Source organism: Pristis pectinata, chromosome 5 (assembly GCF_009764475.1).
Source record: "Pristis pectinata isolate sPriPec2 chromosome 5, sPriPec2.1.pri, whole genome shotgun sequence".
In the NCBI taxonomy this organism is placed as follows: Eukaryota; Metazoa; Chordata; class Chondrichthyes; order Rhinopristiformes; family Pristidae; genus Pristis; species Pristis pectinata.
The window spans coordinates 17,123,975-17,143,728 of NC_067409.1; the positions used below are offsets into that span (position 1 = coordinate 17,123,975).

The 19,754-nt window shown below is 41.4% G+C and overlaps 1 protein-coding gene across 2 annotated transcripts in view; it reads right to left on the bottom strand.

The window, feature by feature from the left end:
- The window catches only part of ptprn2 (protein tyrosine phosphatase receptor type N2), a 771,544-nt gene that overhangs the window by 31,933 nt on the left and 719,857 nt on the right, over window positions 1-19,754 (bottom strand). For both annotated transcript variants that reach the window (XM_052016228.1, XM_052016227.1), the window contains exons 17-18: window positions 7,679-7,756; window positions 5,888-6,007 (exon numbers count right to left, since the gene is read on the bottom strand). In XM_052016228.1, coding sequence (XP_051872188.1) covers window positions 5,888-6,007; window positions 7,679-7,756 — 198 coding nt within the window. The remainder of the gene's footprint in view (window positions 1-5,887; window positions 6,008-7,678; window positions 7,757-19,754) is intronic.

Genomic DNA, 19,754 nt, shown 5'->3' on the forward strand with positions numbered 1-19,754 from the left:
TTCAGGGGTTTCACTGACATTCCAACATAATGTCTTATCATGTTTGAATCCCCACAGCATCTGGCGACCCTGTGATCTCTGTCTCGGAGGCGGATGTCATAACATCCTTCAAGAGGGTGAACCCTTGCAAGGTGTCAGGCCACAATGATGTAGCTGGCCGGGTACTGAAAACTTGCGCAGACCAACTGCCTGGAGTGTTCATGGACATCCTCAACCTCCCACTGCTGCAATCTGAGGTTTCCACCTTCTTTAAAAGGGCAGTAATCATACCAGTACCCAAGAAGAGCAGGGTGAGCAGCTGCAATGACTATCACCCGGTAGCACTCATATCTACCATAATGAAGTGCTTTCAGAGGTTGGTCATGGCTAGAATTAACTCCTGCCTGTGCAAGGACCTGGACTCACTGCAATTCACCTACTGCCACAACAGGGCTACAGCAGATGCAATCTCACTGGCTCTCCATTCTGCTTTGGAGCACCTAGACAACTGCAAAACATGAGTCAGGCTGCTGTTTATCGATTACAGCTCAATGTTCAACACCATCATCCCCTCAGCACTAATCATCAAGCTTCTGAACCTGGGCCTCTGTACCTCCCTCTGCAACTGGATCTTCGACTTCCTTATCGGGAGACCACAGTCAGTGCGGATTGGTAGTAACATCTTCTCCTCTCTAAAAATCAAAATAGGTGCACCTTGAGGATGCGTGCTTAGCCCACTGCTCTACTCTCTCTACACTCATGACTGTGTGGCTAAGCACGGCTCAAACTCCATTTATAAATTAGTTGTTGGTAGAACCTCAGATGGCGATGAGGAGGCATACAGGAGTGAGATAGATCAGCTGGTTGAGTGGTGTCATAATAGCAACCTCGCACTCAATGTCAGCAAGACCAAGGGACTGGTTGTGGCCTTCAGGAAGGGGAATTCGGGAGAACACATACCAGTCCTCATTGAGGGGTCTGCGGTGGAAAGGGTGAGCAGCTTCAAGTTCCTGGGTGTCAACATCTCGGAGGATCTATCCTGGGCCCAACACATTGATGCAATCACTAAGAAGGCATGTAAGTGGCTCTTACCGCATTAGGAGTTTGAGGAGATTTGGTATTTCACCAAAAAATTTTACAAATTTCTACAGATGTACGGTGGAGATCATTCTGATTGGTTGCATCACAGCTTGGTACGGAGGCTCCAATGCACAGGATTGCAAGAGGGTGCAGAGAGTTATAGACTCAGCCAGCTCCATCACAGGCAAAACCCTCCCCGCCATCGAGGACATTTTCAAGAGACGGTGCCTCAAGAAGGAGGCATCCATCATTAAGGACCCTCACCATCCAGGACATGCCGTCTTCTTGTTACTACCATTGGGGAGGAGGTACAGGAGCCTGAAGACCCACACTCTGCGTTTCAGGAACAGCTTCTTCCCTTCTGTCATCAGATTTCTGAATGGTCCATGAACCCATGAACACTACCTCATTATTCGTTTTTTTGCACTACTTATTTATTTTTGTAAGTTATATGTATTTTATGTCGTTGCACTGTACTGCTGCCGCAAAACAACAAATTTCAGAATCAGAATCAGGTTTATTATCGCTGACACGCATCGTGAAATCTGTCGTTTTGTGGTGGCAGTAAAGTGCGAGACATAAAAATCACTACAAGTTACCAATAAATAATAAACAAATAAATAAATAAATAGTGTGAAAGAGGAATAACCAGGTAGAGTTCATGAGTTTGCGGACCATTCAGAAATCTGATGGCAATGTGTTGGGCCCAGGATAGATCCTCTGAGATGTTGACACCCAGGAACTTGAAGCTGCTCACCCTTTCCACCACTCACCCCTCAATGAAGACTGGTGTGTGTTCTCCCGACTTCCCCTTTCTGAAGTCCATAATAAATTCCTTGGTCTTGCTGACGCTGAGTGCGAGGTTGTTGTTGTGACACCACTCAACCAGCCAATCCATCTCACTCCTGCATGCCTCCTCGTCACCATCTGAGATTCTGCCAACAACAGTGGTGTCATTGGTGAATTTATAGATGGCGTTTGAGCTGTGCCTAGCCACACAGTCATGAGTATAGAGAGAGTAGAGCAGTGGGCTATGCACACATCCATGAGGTGAGCCTCTGTTGATTGTCAGCGAGGAAATTTCATGTCATATAAGTTGGTCATAATAAATCTGATTCTGATCCTGATTTGAGATATATTTAATTACTTGAACTTAAATAACACAAGTTAAGTGGTGGGATTTTAATCCATGCACCCAGCTGATTAATCTTAGCCTTTAGTTACTGGTTTGATAACTTAATCATCACACGACCAAACCCCCTGCTTAAGCCCTCTTTCATTATCAACGTTGATGAAGCGTTCTCACACCCATAGTTGATGATGAGACTGGAGGAATCTAGGGTTTAAAAAGACCGTCTGCTGTAGAGAAAGGAAACCTAGGGTTATTTTTGCTATCGTGGGTGATGCTGGAAAGGTATGCTGTTCAGGCAGAATAGAGGGATGTAAGTGTTACGGACTCGGTGAAAGTCCCTTTAAGATAGTGTGTGTGTGTGTGTGTGTGTGTGTGTGTGTGTGTGTGTGTGTGTGTGTGTGTGTGTGTGTGTGTGTGTGTGTGTGTGTGTGTGGCATGCTTACGTCAATCGAAGATAAAGGACGTAATGACGTTGTTGAAGAAGTCAGAAGGAAGAGAGAGAGAGAGAGAAAAGGGAGAGAGACACCAGCCTGCTAGTCTCTCTATCGATGAATGAGAAACAATAACTGTGTCTGTTACTGCAATCCACGTATGGAAATTGGAAGTAATCCAGTGGAGTTCACCTTGTTGCTGACCTGTAGAAGGAAACAGGTATTTGTGTGTGGACAACCACGATTTGGATGCTTTTCGGGGTGAGAAAGTCACTACCAAGTAAACACTGAAGTGTCGTTTGGGTTCCAGCGTGGAACATCTGGATTTCGTAATTACTCTCCCTATGTTCTCTACATCTACATCTTATCTTCAGTCAACGGTGGTGGATGAAGAAGCCTTTGCTCATGTTTCACCTTATGGCTTGCTGAACTGAACTTTAAGAACCATTCCTGGACTTGGAGTTTGGGACTTTGCCACACACACACGAAGAGTTTAGTTGTGGGGTTAATGTTCAAGGTTTAACATTTTTAATTCTAATATATTAACATTTTTACTTCTATTTTTCATATTATTATAAGTAGTGATTAATAAAATAGTTTTTAACACTGAATCATGACTCAGTGTGTTTCTTTTGTTGCTGGTTCGTAACAGTAAGCAACATCTGTGGAAAGAGAAATGGTTAATGTTTCAGCTCTTGGTCTCAGACCTGAAGCAATTACTGTTCCTTCTTCCACAGATGCTGGCTGGCTTGCTGTGTTTCTAAAATTTCCTGCTTTTTATTTCAGATTTCCAGCATCTGTAGTGTTTTGATTTTCATTTCTAGGGGGATATGGTCTGATCAAGTCTGGCGATGAATGATTAAACCTGCTGTCCTCTATACCCAATGTAGACTGGCTTCTTGTCTTAAGAGAGTACAGATGAGGTCAAAGTGAGAGTGGGGCATCATATGTGGAGGCAAGGGTGTGGTTTGGCAGATCAGTGGCTGTAAAATCTCAAGTCGAATGTGAATCTCAGGCTACAGAAGTGAGATTTCCTTTATTATTTATTTTTGGGATGCGGACATCACCGATAGAAAAAATTTTAATGCTGATCCTCGATGCTTTTGAGAAGCTAATGGTGAGCTGCCCTCTTGAACCATCTGGTGAAGGCAGTCCAAAATTGTAGTGATGTAGCAAGTTCCAGGATTTTGATCTAAGGATATGGAATGAATGATACATTTCCAAGTCAGGATAGAACGTGTCTGGGAGGGAATCTATAGGTTGCTGATGCTCTTGATCCTCTAGATGACTGAGGCCTTGGGTTTGGGAAAAGCATTGGTGAGTAAATGTGGTGCATTTTGTAAATGGCACAAAAACTAGCCACAGTGCTCTAGTGGGAGTCAATGGTTAGGGTTAGATTGGATGTTTGTCAAGTGATCTACTCTGTCCTGGAAGCTGCAGAGCATCTTGATACAGTACTCGTCCGGCCAAGCGGACTGTACTCCATAACACTCTTGACTTTCATCCTGTAGATGGTTAGGAATATGTGTTGTGAAGATTTGATGGAGAGTCGGCCAATGAAATCAGAGGATTGAGAGCAAGGTGAATTGAGAAGGAGGTTGAAGTCACTGGGGTGAGAAGTCAATCGACGCAGGGGGCTGAACAAGGAAAATTGCGAAGATATTTTGATGATAGATTAGATGGGCAGTACTTCAAATGAGGTGAGGGGGTGGAACAAGATGAGGAAGGATAGGGCGGAAGAGGACCAGGGGTCAGACCCAAGATGTGGTTTGGTGAGGGGTTTGCTTGAGTGGGGAGGAGGGGGTAGGTGAGGAGACAGTATTTTGGCTGATGGCATCATGGACCATTAATTGGGTTCTTTCAAGACACGTTAAGCTTCCACAGTGAACCCATGGTTGGCAAGGGCCTTATTCACAAGTGAGCCGCCATCCTTGAAGAAGAGGTAGAGGAGGATGGTGATAGTTGATTCCTTAGCACAGACCCCAGGGACTGCCCTGGGTAAGGTGAGTTAGGTGGGCAAGGTGAGTCTTGAGGTAAGAGGGAGGAGTGGAGTGGTTGTGCGTGGAGAAAGCAACTATCATCTCAATGGGTTCTTCAGAGGGTAACATGCAAGATGTGGGTGGAAGCTGTAGGTTTATCCAAGTCTCAGGGTGAACCCTTATTTAGCAGAGGGCTGGAAGGGTTGGTAGCACTTTGGTAGTCCTGGGAACATGCTACCAACCCTTGCAGCCCTCCACCAATTCACTTCCAAGATCGTGATTGATGAGAGTGGCACGACTGGGGGCAGAGGAGGAATGTCAGTCCAGCAGACATAGGAATGCATCCCACTGTAAGATCAGCAGAAACACCAACAGCATATGATGCAATAGAACACAACAGGCAAACACCACTGCCATTCAAACTCATAACCAGGTTTGTGAGCTGCTATCCTCTTCATACCAAACTATTCACGATGACGATATCTATCTGTGGAGCTGGCCTATAGCCAGGTTTCTTGGGGATTGTGAGCCATTTACGTATTCTAATTCCTTCTCTCTCATAGTTTCATTGAGCGACTATCTTTTTAATCTTTCCAATTTCACATTATTGCTCTCTCGGTCAAAGTTTATGGGGATGCACTGCCTCGTCAAATAAAATATTTTTACAGTTTCAAAGGTTTAACAGTGTCATTAAACACTCTTCAATTTTCTGTTTCATTTTAGTTAGAAATTGCATTCGTCCTAGAAGCATTTAGCCAATTCCTAAATCCTCTACTAGTTCATCATTTGTTCAGTTTTCTTCCCTCCAATGCAATTAAATTTTGATTATAACATTGTGATTCTATGACTCTATTGCATGCTGTAAGGCCCTGGTTTAATTTCACATTCAGTATGGCTACGATAGTGGTTGCAAATAGGACATCAGGTCACTGGTAGTGATTGACTGTGCATTTAAGATTCGACAAATATGACAGGGCTAATTAAACATTGTAAACTGTGACCATGAGAGCAATAATGTGAAATTACAAAGATTAAAAAAGGAGTCTCTCAGTGAAATTGTGAGAGACATGATGGTTCTCTGAGACATCTGACACTAAGCTACCTAGTTAAAATAATACTATATAGATTGATACAATCATCATGAATAACTTAGTCCGAAGGAAAAGGCAGAAAAGTTGCAGCTTAACTTTGCAAACAGTTCATTTTTAAAGTTGTTGCTGTGTGTGTTAGAGTCACAGATTGAATAAGTGAAATACTGATCTTCAATGAATTACACTGCACCTTACCTCATAGATGTGGTAGAGGTTTGAACCCTCATCTGGCCAATAATGGTGACACTGCTGGACTCCATTTTCTGTCAAGGGCGTCAGCATGACGATAACCACACAGCCGTGCTCCCAAACCATCTGAAGGGAAGTAGAAATGACTGTGGTCACAATGTGAAGAGATAATTACTTATTATCACTGGATCACAATCAGAAATCACACACACCAACTAAAAGAGAAACATTTTTCAATTCTTATTAATGTTTTGTTTGCCAAGCTGTAGAGAAAGCTGATTTTGCAGCTTCCACTCAATGCTATTATTTTCTCCAAGAATTCATAACTGTGATGGAGATACTAAGTTGTATAAACATGATAGAATTTTTATAAAAATGACATTTCCTTTAGGAACACAGATTTCTGTTTTCACTGGTGCTTAACACAAAAGGCTCATTCCCAATCCCTATGCAACAACGTCACTTAAATGTTCCATTGCATTTCACTTCCCATAAGGTTGGTACAGGGATCGGAGAAACTCTAATCAAAATGAGAAGAAATACATTTTTATGCTCATCACCAATAAAGGGAGCATTGGTTACTTTATCTGCAGTCCAAAGGCCACTCATACATTGTGCAGAATTCTGGAGGGAAAAGTTTGGAAGCCTCATTAAAATGCTTGGTGAATTTGGGAAGATCTGTTGATGAGGGCATTCAGATACCTTTCTAAAGCTCAAAGACTGAAATGTGACCTAACTTCATCCGTGATGTGACTGGTGTAAACTGCTTGAGCAAACGACAAACTGCCGGAGGAACTCAGCAGGTCAGGCAGTCGACGTTTCGGGTCAAGACCCTTCACCTGGACTCGATGGAAAGTCAGATGAGGGGTCTTGACCCGAAACATCGACTGTCCATTTCCCTCTGCAGATAATGCCTGACCCATTGAATTCCTCCAGTAGTTAGTTTGTTGCTCCAGATACCAGCATATTCAACCTCTTGTGTCCCCAGCAAACTGCTTGAGTATCATTACTCTGTTTCTTTCCAACAAGGACACCTAAATTGGGCTTAGTCTTATTGTGAGGGAAGGTGTTGAATTTACAGCCTCCTGTGTTTCTTATGGAGTGTGTACAGAATCAAGGGGAAGGAACTTGGTTTGGTTGCAAGTGTAATGTATTGAGGTCAATGGAACTGAGGATCAGGAAGAACATAAGAATATTAGAAAATAGGAGCAGCAGTCGGCCACTCAGCCCAACAAGCCTAGCTGTCCATTCAACATGAATCATGGCTTATCTGCCCAGGTCTCAACTCTTCTTCTGTGCCAGTTCCCCATTGCCCTCAATTCCCTAATCTTTCAAAAATGTATCTATCTCCTGTTTAACGATCCCCAATGATCCAGCCTCCGCAATCTTCCAGGGTGGGGAATTGCAAAGATCCACCACCATCTGTAAGAAGGAATTGTTACACAACTCAGTTTAAATGACGACCTTTGATCTTGTAACTGCAAGTTGTGGTTGATAGCCCTGCACACATTCAGCACTATAATCACCCTCTGCTCTGAGTATTTCACCAAACCTTTTTCCTATCTTCCACCCTCTTTTCTCACATCCCCTTGCGAAAATGAATCCCCATACCCCTCAACCACTAGGTATTTACTAAAAATTTTACAAAGCCTTCAGGCCTTATTTTTAAATTGATCTGAAAAGATACCAGTGTCAACTGTTGGTTAAAACTGTGGCTTATTCCTGCAGCTTTTTATCCCAGTTTCTATTCCCCTAGCTCTTATCATTATGTTTCTGAAATGTAAGCAAAGCTCTTACCTGCCAGAAGTCTGCCACCGTGGCAGGAAGTGGCCCTTGAGAAGCAATATATGCGGGGTTCCTGGGGTCATGGTCCATCTAGGTGGAGGGAGATAAGAGGTATGTGGACATCACAGAGATCTATATGTTTGGTAACAGTGCGATTCATCATCGCCGTGTGATTCATTACAGTTCAGAATTTTCAATGCTGCCATCCAGGGTTGTTCTCACAGGCAAGCTAATAACTTTTGCAGGGTTTGGGATGGAGCAGAACAGAAGATGGAAACTACTAATAATAAAAGTAATAGATTTTTATTTACATAGCATCCTTTATGACCACAGTACATCCCAACTATATTCAAAATAAGTACTTTAGAAATGTAAGCATTTCAGTAATTGGCCAAATTCCACACAAAAAGCCTATTGACATGACTCTGCCGCAAGAAGGCAAATATCTATCATCAAAGATCTCCACCGTCTGGGCCACGCCAGCTTCTCACAGTGACCATCGAGCAGGAGGTACAGAAGCCTGAAGTCCCACACCACCAGGTTCAAGAACAGCTACTTCCCTTCAACCATTCGGTTCTTGAACCAACCGGCACAACTCTAATCACTACCTCAGTATAACAAAGCGACGAACAATTTGACCACTTTGCACTACTATGGACTTTGATTTTTTTTGTTCTAATTGTGCTGTTTCTTGTAATAGTTTTGTACATGTGCCTGTGATGATGCTACAAGTAAGTTTTTCATTGTATCTGCGCATACATGTACTTGTGCATATGACAATAAACTCGACTTTAACTTTGACTTGAGCATCTGGTGACATTCAACGACGGGCAGCACACCAAGTATAACTCCTCAAAATACAAATACTACACCCACTGCACAAGGTAGCTGAAACTTCCATTTAGTGCCTTATCCAATAGATAGCACAGATCAGCACTCCTTCGGTTCAGCACTGGAGTGTCAGCTGAGATCCTGTGCTCACATCTAAGGAGGACAATCTTCTTTCTCGGAGACAAGAGAACAACTCACCGAGCCAAAGCAAATGTCGACAGGCTCAGTGGGCCCATCAGTTTTGGGTTATTCATAAATGTGTTCAATCAAATTTTCAAGCTGCGAGACAAATCCTTTCTTCTTATTCATTGTACAATAAAAAAAATTCAATAAGGTTAGAGTCCAGTAATCAGAAATGAAATAGAGATGCAGATCAAAAAATTAAATCAGATACAAATTTAAGAAGCAGAGCACTTGGGAAAAAACTGGTCTAATGTATTCCTCAGGGATGGAAGATTCAAAGAAAAACCCAGCAGTACTGGAGTGCTGAATCAGGACTCTTTTCAGCTTTATTGATAGGATTATTTATCAATCAGTGGACCATGATATAACTGGAGGCACATTATCACAAGATGGTCTTTCAGGGTTGAAGTCTGGATGCGATGATAGAGCCCATACCTAAGGAAGGCCAAGTTAACCCACATTGTTACTGGAGATATTTCTGATTTATTTACTGCACCAGTTTTAAAAATGTACAAACGTAAACCATATAATGCCCTGGAGCATATTGAAATCCTCCTCCCTAGACACTATATGCAGCCTCCCTACTTACGCACTGTGTATTACATTCCCAGTTTATGGCTGTCAGATCCTGAAAACACTCAACGAAACCATCCGAGACAAGGAAACAAAATTGTTCACAGCTGAACACCTTTTTGTGTGGAAAGTGGGCACAGCTTCAGAATCCACACCTCATGCAGAGGTTAACCCACACCTGCAATGCCCAGAATTATCCTGAAGATATTTATGTCCGTTTTGAGCTGCAGGAAAACTGAAGCCATTAAGAGGTTGAACATTTGCTCTCGATACCTGAGATTAATTTAGGCTCTGCTTCAATGCAATTAATACATGGCTAAACTGAAACAGGTATCCAATATCTTTTGACATTCAAGAACCTTTCAAGACCACACCCAAAGCTAGCTCACACTGAGGGACTGAGTAACATTTTAGTCAGGGACAGCAGCATGTTGAGACAATACCAGATAATGCATAGCTCATAAGTACTGACATCTCCAACTAACAACTATTTCAAATGACTGCCTTAAAATCTAAGCATTGAAATACAGGCAGTGTTTACTTCCACCAGCATGACTGGGCTGTTTCACAATGCTCCACCTTAAAATACACGAGTCAATAGACTCCATTAAACAGCAAGTGCATAGCAGTGAAGGGCTCTGCACCCTTTACATTCTCTTTTGAAAATTGCTCATAAAAATTTCTTTACAAGAATGTGAAGAGTTTTTAATTTGGGGATAATGATGTCGTTATGAACCACAATTAAAGCACTTCATGCTACAATAAAAACGAAAAATACTGGACACAGTCAGCAGATCAGATAGCATCTGTAAAAAAACATAGTTAACATTACAGGTCAAAGTTTGTCAGATGAAGCATCTTTGACCTGAAACATCAGCTCTGTTTCTCTTTCCATAGATGCTGCCTGACCAGCTGAATGAGTCGAGCAATTTTTTAAAATTTCAGATTTCCCGTATCTGCAGTGCTTTAGATTTTCACTTAATGCTGTAACTTTACTTATTAATGTTAGTAAATGGAAGAAAATTACCATACTGACCCTTTCTGTCATGTGCCTGATGTCAGAAAAATTGTTGTATAATTTGACACTGGTTTTATCGATGAGAATGACAAAGTAGAAAGGAATGTACAGGGTGTGCTCCAGAAGAAATTTCTATGCTCTCATCTGCATGAGCTCTCGTTAACTTAGCCTAACGGTTCAGTGTGACTTACATCAAAGGGACTCATCTCTACCCTAGCCAGCGGCTGAATAATAAATCTGCTTTTAACAATTGTATTATGTTGCAAGTCCATTGGAACAGAAGCAGAACCATTTGGAGAAAATGGGTTACGGTAGCATTGTGGTTGGTTTAAAGTCATGCTTGGACTATTGATTTGGAGATTTGAACTCAAGTTCCACCATGGAACACATGGAACTTAAATTCAAGTAAATAAATCTGGTTTTCATTATCACTAATGGTAACCATGAAACTACTGGATTGTCCAAAAATCCCCATTAGTTCACTAATGTCCATCAGAGAAAGAAATCATCCATTCTAAATCATTCTGGATTAAATGTGACTCGACCGCCTCCATTGTGATTGACTCTTAACTGCCCTCTGAAGCAACTTGCTGAGCACTCAGTTCAGGGGCCATATGGAGACGGGCAAAAAAAAATAGCAGGTCCTGAGAATGAACTGTACATCAACATTAAAACATTTTCTCTCTTGGTACTAAAGAAATAGTAGAATAATTTTTCTTTGTGTGACAACCACAATTTTCACCATTCTTTCTTTGGCACCACAGTGTTCATCAGGTGGATGTCAATGCTCAGATTACATATGAACGTAAAAAAATGGTAGCAGGAGAAGGCCACTTGACTCTTCAATCCTGCCCTGCCATTCAATGTGATCATGGCTGATTTGCACCAGGACTTCTCTTCTGTGTCAATTCCCCATAGCTCTCAATTCCCTGAACTCTCAAAAATGTATCTGCTTCGCCTTTAAACACTTTTAATACCCTCTGGGGTAGAAAATTTGAGAACCTCTGTGAGAAGAAGTTCCTACACACCTCAGTTTTAAATGTCTCCCAGCCCACTTTATCTTGTAACTGTGTCTCCTTATTCAAGATTCTTCCATTAGTATTAACATGTTGACATCTGCCCTGGCAGATGAAGTGTGATCTTATATGTTTCAGTAAGATCACACTTCATCCTTCTAAATTAAAAATATTAAAGACCTATTTTCTTTGGCTGCTCATGATAGGACAACCTTCTCATGCCAGGGATTGACCCAGCGAATAGAGAGACCTAGGGGATCCAAGTCCATAGTTCCCTGAAAGTGGCAATATTGGTCAATAGGGTGATGAAGAAGGCGTTCTTGCCTTCATAGGTCAGGCATAGAATATAAAATAACATTCCGTTATTTTGCAACTTTACAAAACACTGGTTAAGCTGCATGCAGTATTGTGTGCAGTTCTGGTTGCCACACTGTAGGAAGGATGTGATTGTGCTGGTGAGAATGAAGAGGAGATTCACCAGGATGTCGCCTGGATTGGTGGACTCTAATTATCAAGAGAGATTGGATAGGCTGGGCTTTTTTTTCTCTCGAGCAAAGCAGGTTAATGTGTGACCTGAGAGAAGTATGTAAGACATAGATAGGTAGATGGTCAAAAATTTTTTTCCCATGGTAAGGGTATCAAAAACAATAGGGCATAGTGTAAAAAACTTACTCCTCAGAGCCTCTTTAAAATTCCTTCCTTTCACCCTCTCATAAATAAGCTTTATGTACAGACAGTGGTTGATAGCTGGAACACACTGCCTAAGGAGGTGGTGGAAACAGATTCAACTACTACATTTGAGGAGCATTTTGAGAAGCATCTAGCCAGGCACTTAAATAGGCAAAGCATAGAAGGATACTGATCTAATGCAAGCAAAAGGGATTAGAGTAGATGAGTAAAAATATCAGCATGAACACAGTGGGCTGAAGAACCTGTTTGTGTGCTGTACAACTCTATGACTCTATGAATCTCCTTTGAACTACCTCCAATGCTAGTATATCCTGAAACAAGGGGACGAAAACTGTGTACAGTACTCTGGGTGTGGCCTCACCAATACCCTGTACAATTGTAGCAATGTTTCGAAATACCAACACTCCTGCAATATACCATTTGCCTTCCTAACCACTTGCTGTTCCTGCCTGCTAACCCTTTGCGTTTTGTGCACAAAACCATCTAGATTCCTCAGTACTTCACTTGTCTGCTATCGCACACATTTCAGATCATTCCTCTGATACCCTCTCCCCTTTGCTCAGTGGGAGCAACAGAAGACTGGAAAGCATGTTTGGTGAAGTTCCACAGGACCTTTCCCACTCCACCTCTGGAGTCCCATCTAACTGTGTGGGCAGTTCTATGTTGGTAGTCTGGCCAATCAAACACTGAAGGAGAAAGACAGGAACTCCCCAGCCAGGCTCCTCACTTTTGCTTGGGATTTGAAAGAAATACCTTTTGCTTAGGAGTTGGGCCTTTCATTAAGATTTTCCTTCTGTGCCCAAAAAATGGTGGCCCTGCATTTCTTGCACATCTTCTGACTGTCTCTGAACTTCTCAAGTTGCTCTGCCGTTCAACAAGATCATAGCCAATTGTTCACCTCATCTTGATGTAAGAGAGTCCTGAGGTGGAAGCAAGCATGGTCATCATTATACTTTTTACCATATTCTATATTTGGAGACTTTGGGGGATGTGAAGACGGGGAGGGGTGCAGATGCTAAATTAACATCACACACAAATTAATCTTTCTTTTGGTGCTATGGCTATCAATCAAATACAGAATATTTAACAATAACCTTGATCTGAAGGCATCAACACTGTGGTCCATTATATTCTGAATCGATGTCATCAGATATGGTCCATGTAGTATTCACACTCATATTCAAAATAATGCTAGCAAGGCCAGAGTTAATATTCATTTAACTCTGTAAAAGGATGTTTTAGAAACAGAAACTAATATATAGGAGTCACTTTTAAGAATTCAATCTAATCTCAAGGGTCAGATACTGGTCCTTAAAGGAAATTCATATTTTAATAGTCTTCCAATCTGATGAAGTAATTAGGGCATCAGAGGAATTTTCTTGCTTTTCAGATTTGCCTGTTAACTGCAAGCTTCAAGCACCAGCAAGGAAAATCTGTTTTAATTCTTTAACCAAATGCATAATTAAGCTTCTTTTATGCCTGTGTCATATAACTAGAGAAGCAGGACATAATAAGCTTGAATTTATAAAAGACCCCATTCTGCGACCTTCACATGCTTTCTGTATTCTGTTGTGCATTTCATTATCCTGCTCCTATCTGGGTCACTCAAAATTCATCAAGCTGAGGGTGCCAATTACGGATCAGCCAAAAAGTTCTGACTGTCACTCAAGGAATTTCCAGTGTAAATCTCTGGAGCGTACACAAAGCAAAGTCACAAATTCCTCACACAATCTGGCTGTCAGTCGAAGGGTACACAGCCAGCAATTACAGCATTCAGAGAAAAAGATGGGAAATAAACAGAGACTGCACGTTCTCCTAGCAACACGTAACTTAGTCCTAATGACAGTCTTTTGCACAGAGCTGTAATTTCTCACAGCGTAATTAAACTGAGACCTTGTATTAAGATTCTCCAGGCTGGAAGAATGTGGTTTTCAGAGTATTTATTTTTTTTCTTTTTCTCCGTCTTTGCCTTTCAGTTTTACGTATTTAAAGTAATCCAGTAGTTTTCATGATGCAGGAACACCCAGGCTTCTTTCTAAATGCCATCAGATAAATCAGCAATTGGATACACTCAGATCCTGTAAACCTGGCACTTACCACAGCCACTGTAGCCACTAAACCAATCATCACTTTCACCATTACATGAAAGATAATTGCAGTGTTTTGCCCCTGCATTTCAGTAAAGAAAGGAATTAGTGTCATCTATTGTAATTATGTTAGACTACCAAAAATTCCAGGATTAATGGGTTAAATTGTGCAAAAAAAAGTAAACATTGTGTTTTGTTCTCAGAGGGTTTGGATTAGCACCAGCAAAAGTAATCAAATGTCGCTGCCTTCCTTTGATTTTTGTGAAATTAAACTGTTTACCAGGGTGGAATAAAAGGGGAGGACCATTTAAAATTAATGCCAATCACAGTGCTAGCAAGGTCACAATCAGATGACAGGCAAGTAAATCTGATGAGAATTGCTGCTCCACTTGCAACTCACCTCTACACAATCAGTGAGCAGGTCAGAGTGCATGTGCCTGGGGCATAATGCATAATGCAGTTTGCTTCTGGGATGGGTGCAAGAGGAGCAACATTGTTGTGTGGACAGCCTTCAAGTTTGGATGAATCTTAACTTCCCCGTTGAAATGGCCCAGCAAGCCAAGGGCAGTTGGAGGTGAACAACAAATGCTGGTCTTCCTAGCAATGTCCACATCCAGTTGAGAATAAAGGTACAGTGACTCCAGCTTACTTTTTTTGAAATGCGAATGCAACTGAATTAGAAAAGCACAGGGGCAGAGAGCAGGGATAACTGAAGAGGAAATGGGTCACCAACACTGACATTAAACATCTACTGTGTATGTTGTTCAGGGAGTAGAGAGAGGGAGGAGAAGCTGTGGGCCTTATATTAAAATATTGGAGAAGAGTATCAGACATCCAGCATCTGCAGTTTTTTTGCAATTCAGGAAGAGAACAAATATTTGACTTACTAATGTTACATTGCTAGGATGTTAGATGAATAAAGAGCCTCTCCTTAAGTTCCTCATGTTTTAGACTCCTGTCATTGATAACTATTTAGCATTGCTGTTTGCCCTGAAGATAATAAACACATGTAAAGGATCAAGGAAATCCAGGTTTTATGTATATAATTACACCATCCTCAAATTTCCACCTTTAACAATGGTCTTCAATCCTGGCACCTGGACACATCTCAGCCCATTGGGGTGACTCACCAGCTCACCTGAGACACACAGGTCAATTTCCTGCAATAATGAAGGTTCAACATTGGTATAAAATTAAGCCAAGAGGTTCAGGAGCAATCAGCCCAGAACTTTGTTGTTATAGAGTCATAGAGTCATACAGTTATACAGCATGGAAACAGGCCCTTCGGCCCAACTGGTCCATGCTGACCAAGATGCCCCATCCAAGCAAGTCCCATTTGCCGATGTTTGGCCCATATCTTTCTAAACTTGAAAAATAAAAGTAAACACAAAACACTGTAGATGATGGAAATCTGAATGAAAAACAGAAGATGCTGGAAATACTCAGCATGTCAGGCAGCTTTGTTGTGATCTTTATAAGGATTTAAAAGCAATTTTTCCTTACTGAGACCAGATCTATCTTTAAATGACATCAGTCAAAGTCATGTTACAAACAGATGTGCCTCTTTTATTCAATGTGGCTGGAGCGAAGATGAAAGAAAGATAATTAAGATAAAAAAGTAAGTGCTGGAAATCTGAAATAAAACAGAAAATAGTGCAAACACTTTGTAGGTCGGGCAGCATCTGTGAAAAAGGAGAAACCCTGGTCTCAGACCTGAAACGTTAACTGTTGCTTCTTCCACAGTTGCTGCCTGACCTGCTAAGTCTTTCCAGCAGTTTCTATGTCTATTATGAAACATATTTAGAAGTTTTGAAACTTTTCAAATATAAATCGGAAAGGTATTGTGTGAATTCTGCAATTTCCTCAGGCACTGTTTACTTAAGGCCATTTTTTTTGTTCCAGAATTTGCTAATACGATTGGCAGGAAACTTGGATGTAGACATTGGCAAACAGGTGCACAGAAATACAAATAGACAAAAGGATGTGACAAGGTAGATGATTAGAGGATGTTTCCCTCATGTGGGAATCTAGAATAGAGGGTATTGTTTCAGAATGTTTCACTCATTTGAAATGATGAGAAGGAATTTTTTTCTCACAAGGGTCATGAATCTTTGGAATTCTCTACTGGAGACAGAAACTGTGGATATATTCAAGAACTATATTGAGATCTTGTCATAGAGTCATAGAGCACGGAAACAGGCCCAATTTGTCCATGCCGACCAAGATGTCCATCTAACCTAGTCCCATTTGCCTGTCTTTGGCCCACATCTATTACCTTGTTATTCCTTCTTTTCACACTGTTGATTTATTTTTGTAATTTATAGTAACTTTAAGTCTTTGTACTGTACTACTGCCGCAAGACAAAAAATTTCACGTCATTTAAGTCAGTGATAATAAATATCATTCTGATTATCCCTCTAAACCTTTTCTATCCATGTACCTGTCCAAGTGTCTTTTAAATGTTGTTAATGTGACTGCCTCAACCACTTCCTCTGGCAGCTCATTCCATGTACGGATCACCCTCTAGGTGAAAAGGTTGCCCCTCAGGTTCCTAATAAATCTCTTCCCTCTCAGCTTAAACCTATGCCCTCTAGTTCTTGTTTCCCCAACCCTGGGAAGGAGATGTGTGCATTCACCCTCTCTATATCCCTCATGATTTTATACACCTCTATAAGGTCACCCCTCAAATCTCCTATGCTCCAAGCCTGCTCAACCTCTCCCTATAACTCAGGCCCTCGAGTTTTGGCAGCATTCTTGTAAATCTTCTCTGTGCTCTTTCTAGTTTAATGATGTCCTTCTTAAAACAGGGAGACCAAGACTGTACACATACTCCAAGTGCGGTCTCACCAACGTCTTGTACAACTGCAACATAACGTCCCAGCTCCTAAACTCAATGCCCTGACTGATAAAGGCCAGCGTGCCAAACACACCTTCTTTACCACCCTGTCTACCTCTATCTACCTTTGGCTATTGAGTCAAGGGTTATGAGAAACAGGCAGGAAAGTGGAACTAAGGCCAAGATCAAATCAGCCATTGTCTTATTGAACAGTGGAACATGCTTGAATGGCCAAATGTCTTACTCCTGAGGAAATAAATGAAAAAAAGGATTAAAAATTATTTTTGTCTAATCAGCAGCTATTAATGAGTTAATAACTCAGTTGAAAAGCTTCATAATTGCCTCCTTGAATAGTCTGATATAATATATAAATAATTATGAAATAATGGTTGTAGATTCCAACAAATTCCAACAATGAAATTCTTCAAAGACTAGAATAAGCTCTTCAATGACATTACTTTTAAAAATTTGCAAATCATATATGACTTTAACTATGATGAGCATAAACTTTTGTTTGTAATTATTACTGTTAAATGGTTCACTTTGTATTTTAATCTGATTTAATCTGTGTCTTAAAAGACCCTTATTGAACATTAACTGCTTAAAAGCAAATTAATTGTACCCTGTAGCCCACGTTCAAGAGTTTAAAGCAAACTAAGCCTTTAATGCACTTGACGATTTCTGGCTGCCAGTCTCTCTGTGACGACTACAGCTTCACATTTACTTACACAACCCCTCCATTCAGAAGGAAGATTAGCCATTATTCCTCCATGGTTGATATTTCACTACACGTTAATAATGATCCAGTGCATCAGCCGTAATTATCACAATTTTATTCGGCGCAGTAGTTCTCCTGACATTGTAATTATAAGTCTTTCTTGCATCTAGCTGAATAAATATTGCTTTTAGTTTTTTTTAACACATTGTTTAACAAAGACAGGGATGGATTAGGCCTTCACCCTTCTTACTGGATTTACGCAACACGATAAAAAAGATTAGTGTAGGAACGTTTGTACGTGATTTGAGCACAATTTCCTATGTACACATGAATCTGTGGGTTGCTGCCATTCCAGTCTCTAGCCCTCTGTCTTCTTTCAAAATAGGGCAGCATTTTAAAAAAAAATGATCTTCTGGTAAAAAAAACAAATTCTCTCCTGAAACATTAACATATCTTTCTCTTTTGGAGGTGGACTAACGGGCAAATGTCAGCAATTGTTTTTCAGGTTACATTGAGATGGCTATCAGCCTATTGTGATTGCTCTGTATTGCTGCTTGTAACTGTGCAATCAGCATCAATATTGAGAGTCCTGGGTTGCTTTTTTGCTGAAACTCTTAAGTTTGCATTATGTTCATTAGAATACTTTCATTGGCTTCAGGGCCAGACCAGTAAAAAGTGAGCCCTCAACTGACAATTTTGAGGATGTCAGAGAATCATAGATTGATAAAGACAGTCATAGAGAGATACAGAATGGAAATAGACCCTTTAGGCAACAGAGTCCATGCCGACCATCAAGTACTCATTTTTACACTAGTAAAAGACATTTGGATAATTAAAGGACATTTGGATAACTACATGGATAGGAAAGATTTAGAGGGATATGGGCCAAATGCAGACAAATAGGATTAGCTTACATGGGCACCTTGGTCAGCATGGACACGTTGGCCGAAGGGCCTGGTTCTGTGGTGTATGACTCCATGACTCTAATCCTACCCTGAACCATTTTAGTGTTCCCACATTCCCATCAACTATATCCAAGATTTTACCCCTCACTTACACACAAGAGGCAATTTACAGTGGCCAAGTAACCTGCTAACATGCATGGTTTTTGGTTTTTGGGGTGTGGGAGAAAACATGAGCTTCTGGAGGAAACCCAAGCGCCGCTGGAGATCAGGATTAAACCAGGGTCGCTGGACCTGTGAGGCTGTTCTGACCACAGTGTCAATTAGACATCAACTGATCTGGCTGGGAGGGTGGGGAGGGGCACGATATTTTGACCCTACCAGGAAAAGCTGATAAAGGGAGAAAATGGAAAAAAAATTCCCCGTCCATGAAAGTTCGTCGGATGTCAGCCCACACCAGCCCCCAAGGACTTGGAGGCACAGGGAACTAGTTGGTTGGGCTGTCTGATTCTCCATAGGGTACCTTTCACAGTGACAAGGTTGGTAAAGGTGCAATCCTCTGGCAAGGCAGAGTCTTCCTTCTGGCAATAGGCTTGAGGCATAGTCTTGTCATAACCAACGTACTGTTTGGTCAAACAGGCAAGCACAATGACCACGTGGCAACACCCCCGGTAGCTGTAGGATTGTATCATTGTCCAAGTGAGACATCACAAAGATGTTTGCATCACCTCTACCGTGACAGGTATTGATGGCTGATGGACTGATGACTGTCTAATCCACTGTTACTCCAACTGCTTGGCCCCAAAACAAGGGCAGTACCATAAACACTGCTGCAAGAAAATCAATGTCAAAGGTTAGGTTGTGAGTTAGTGGGTAGTGGGAAAACTATCCCTCTTGTGCTCATTGATCTTGTTACTGGAGATTCAGTCTCACTGGACCCTGCCAGTTTAATTTGGCCCACACCTTCATTATCCTGGTCCCTCTTCACTCACCTTTATTGTGATCTGTGCCTTATTCTTGATTCCATATCTTAATAGGGTGGGATAGGGGTCCCAGGTATCGTAGTTGTGTATGTGAGGTGGGAGTGGGAGGTTAAGTTGGGTTTGTGGAGGGCTTTGGCTTGTGGGGGTGTTGGCAAGGGTTTGTCAGGGAGTTCATATTTTAATAGTCTTCCAATCTGATGAAGTAACTTGGCCATGAGAGGAATTCTCTTGCTTTTTAGAGAGCTGATCTC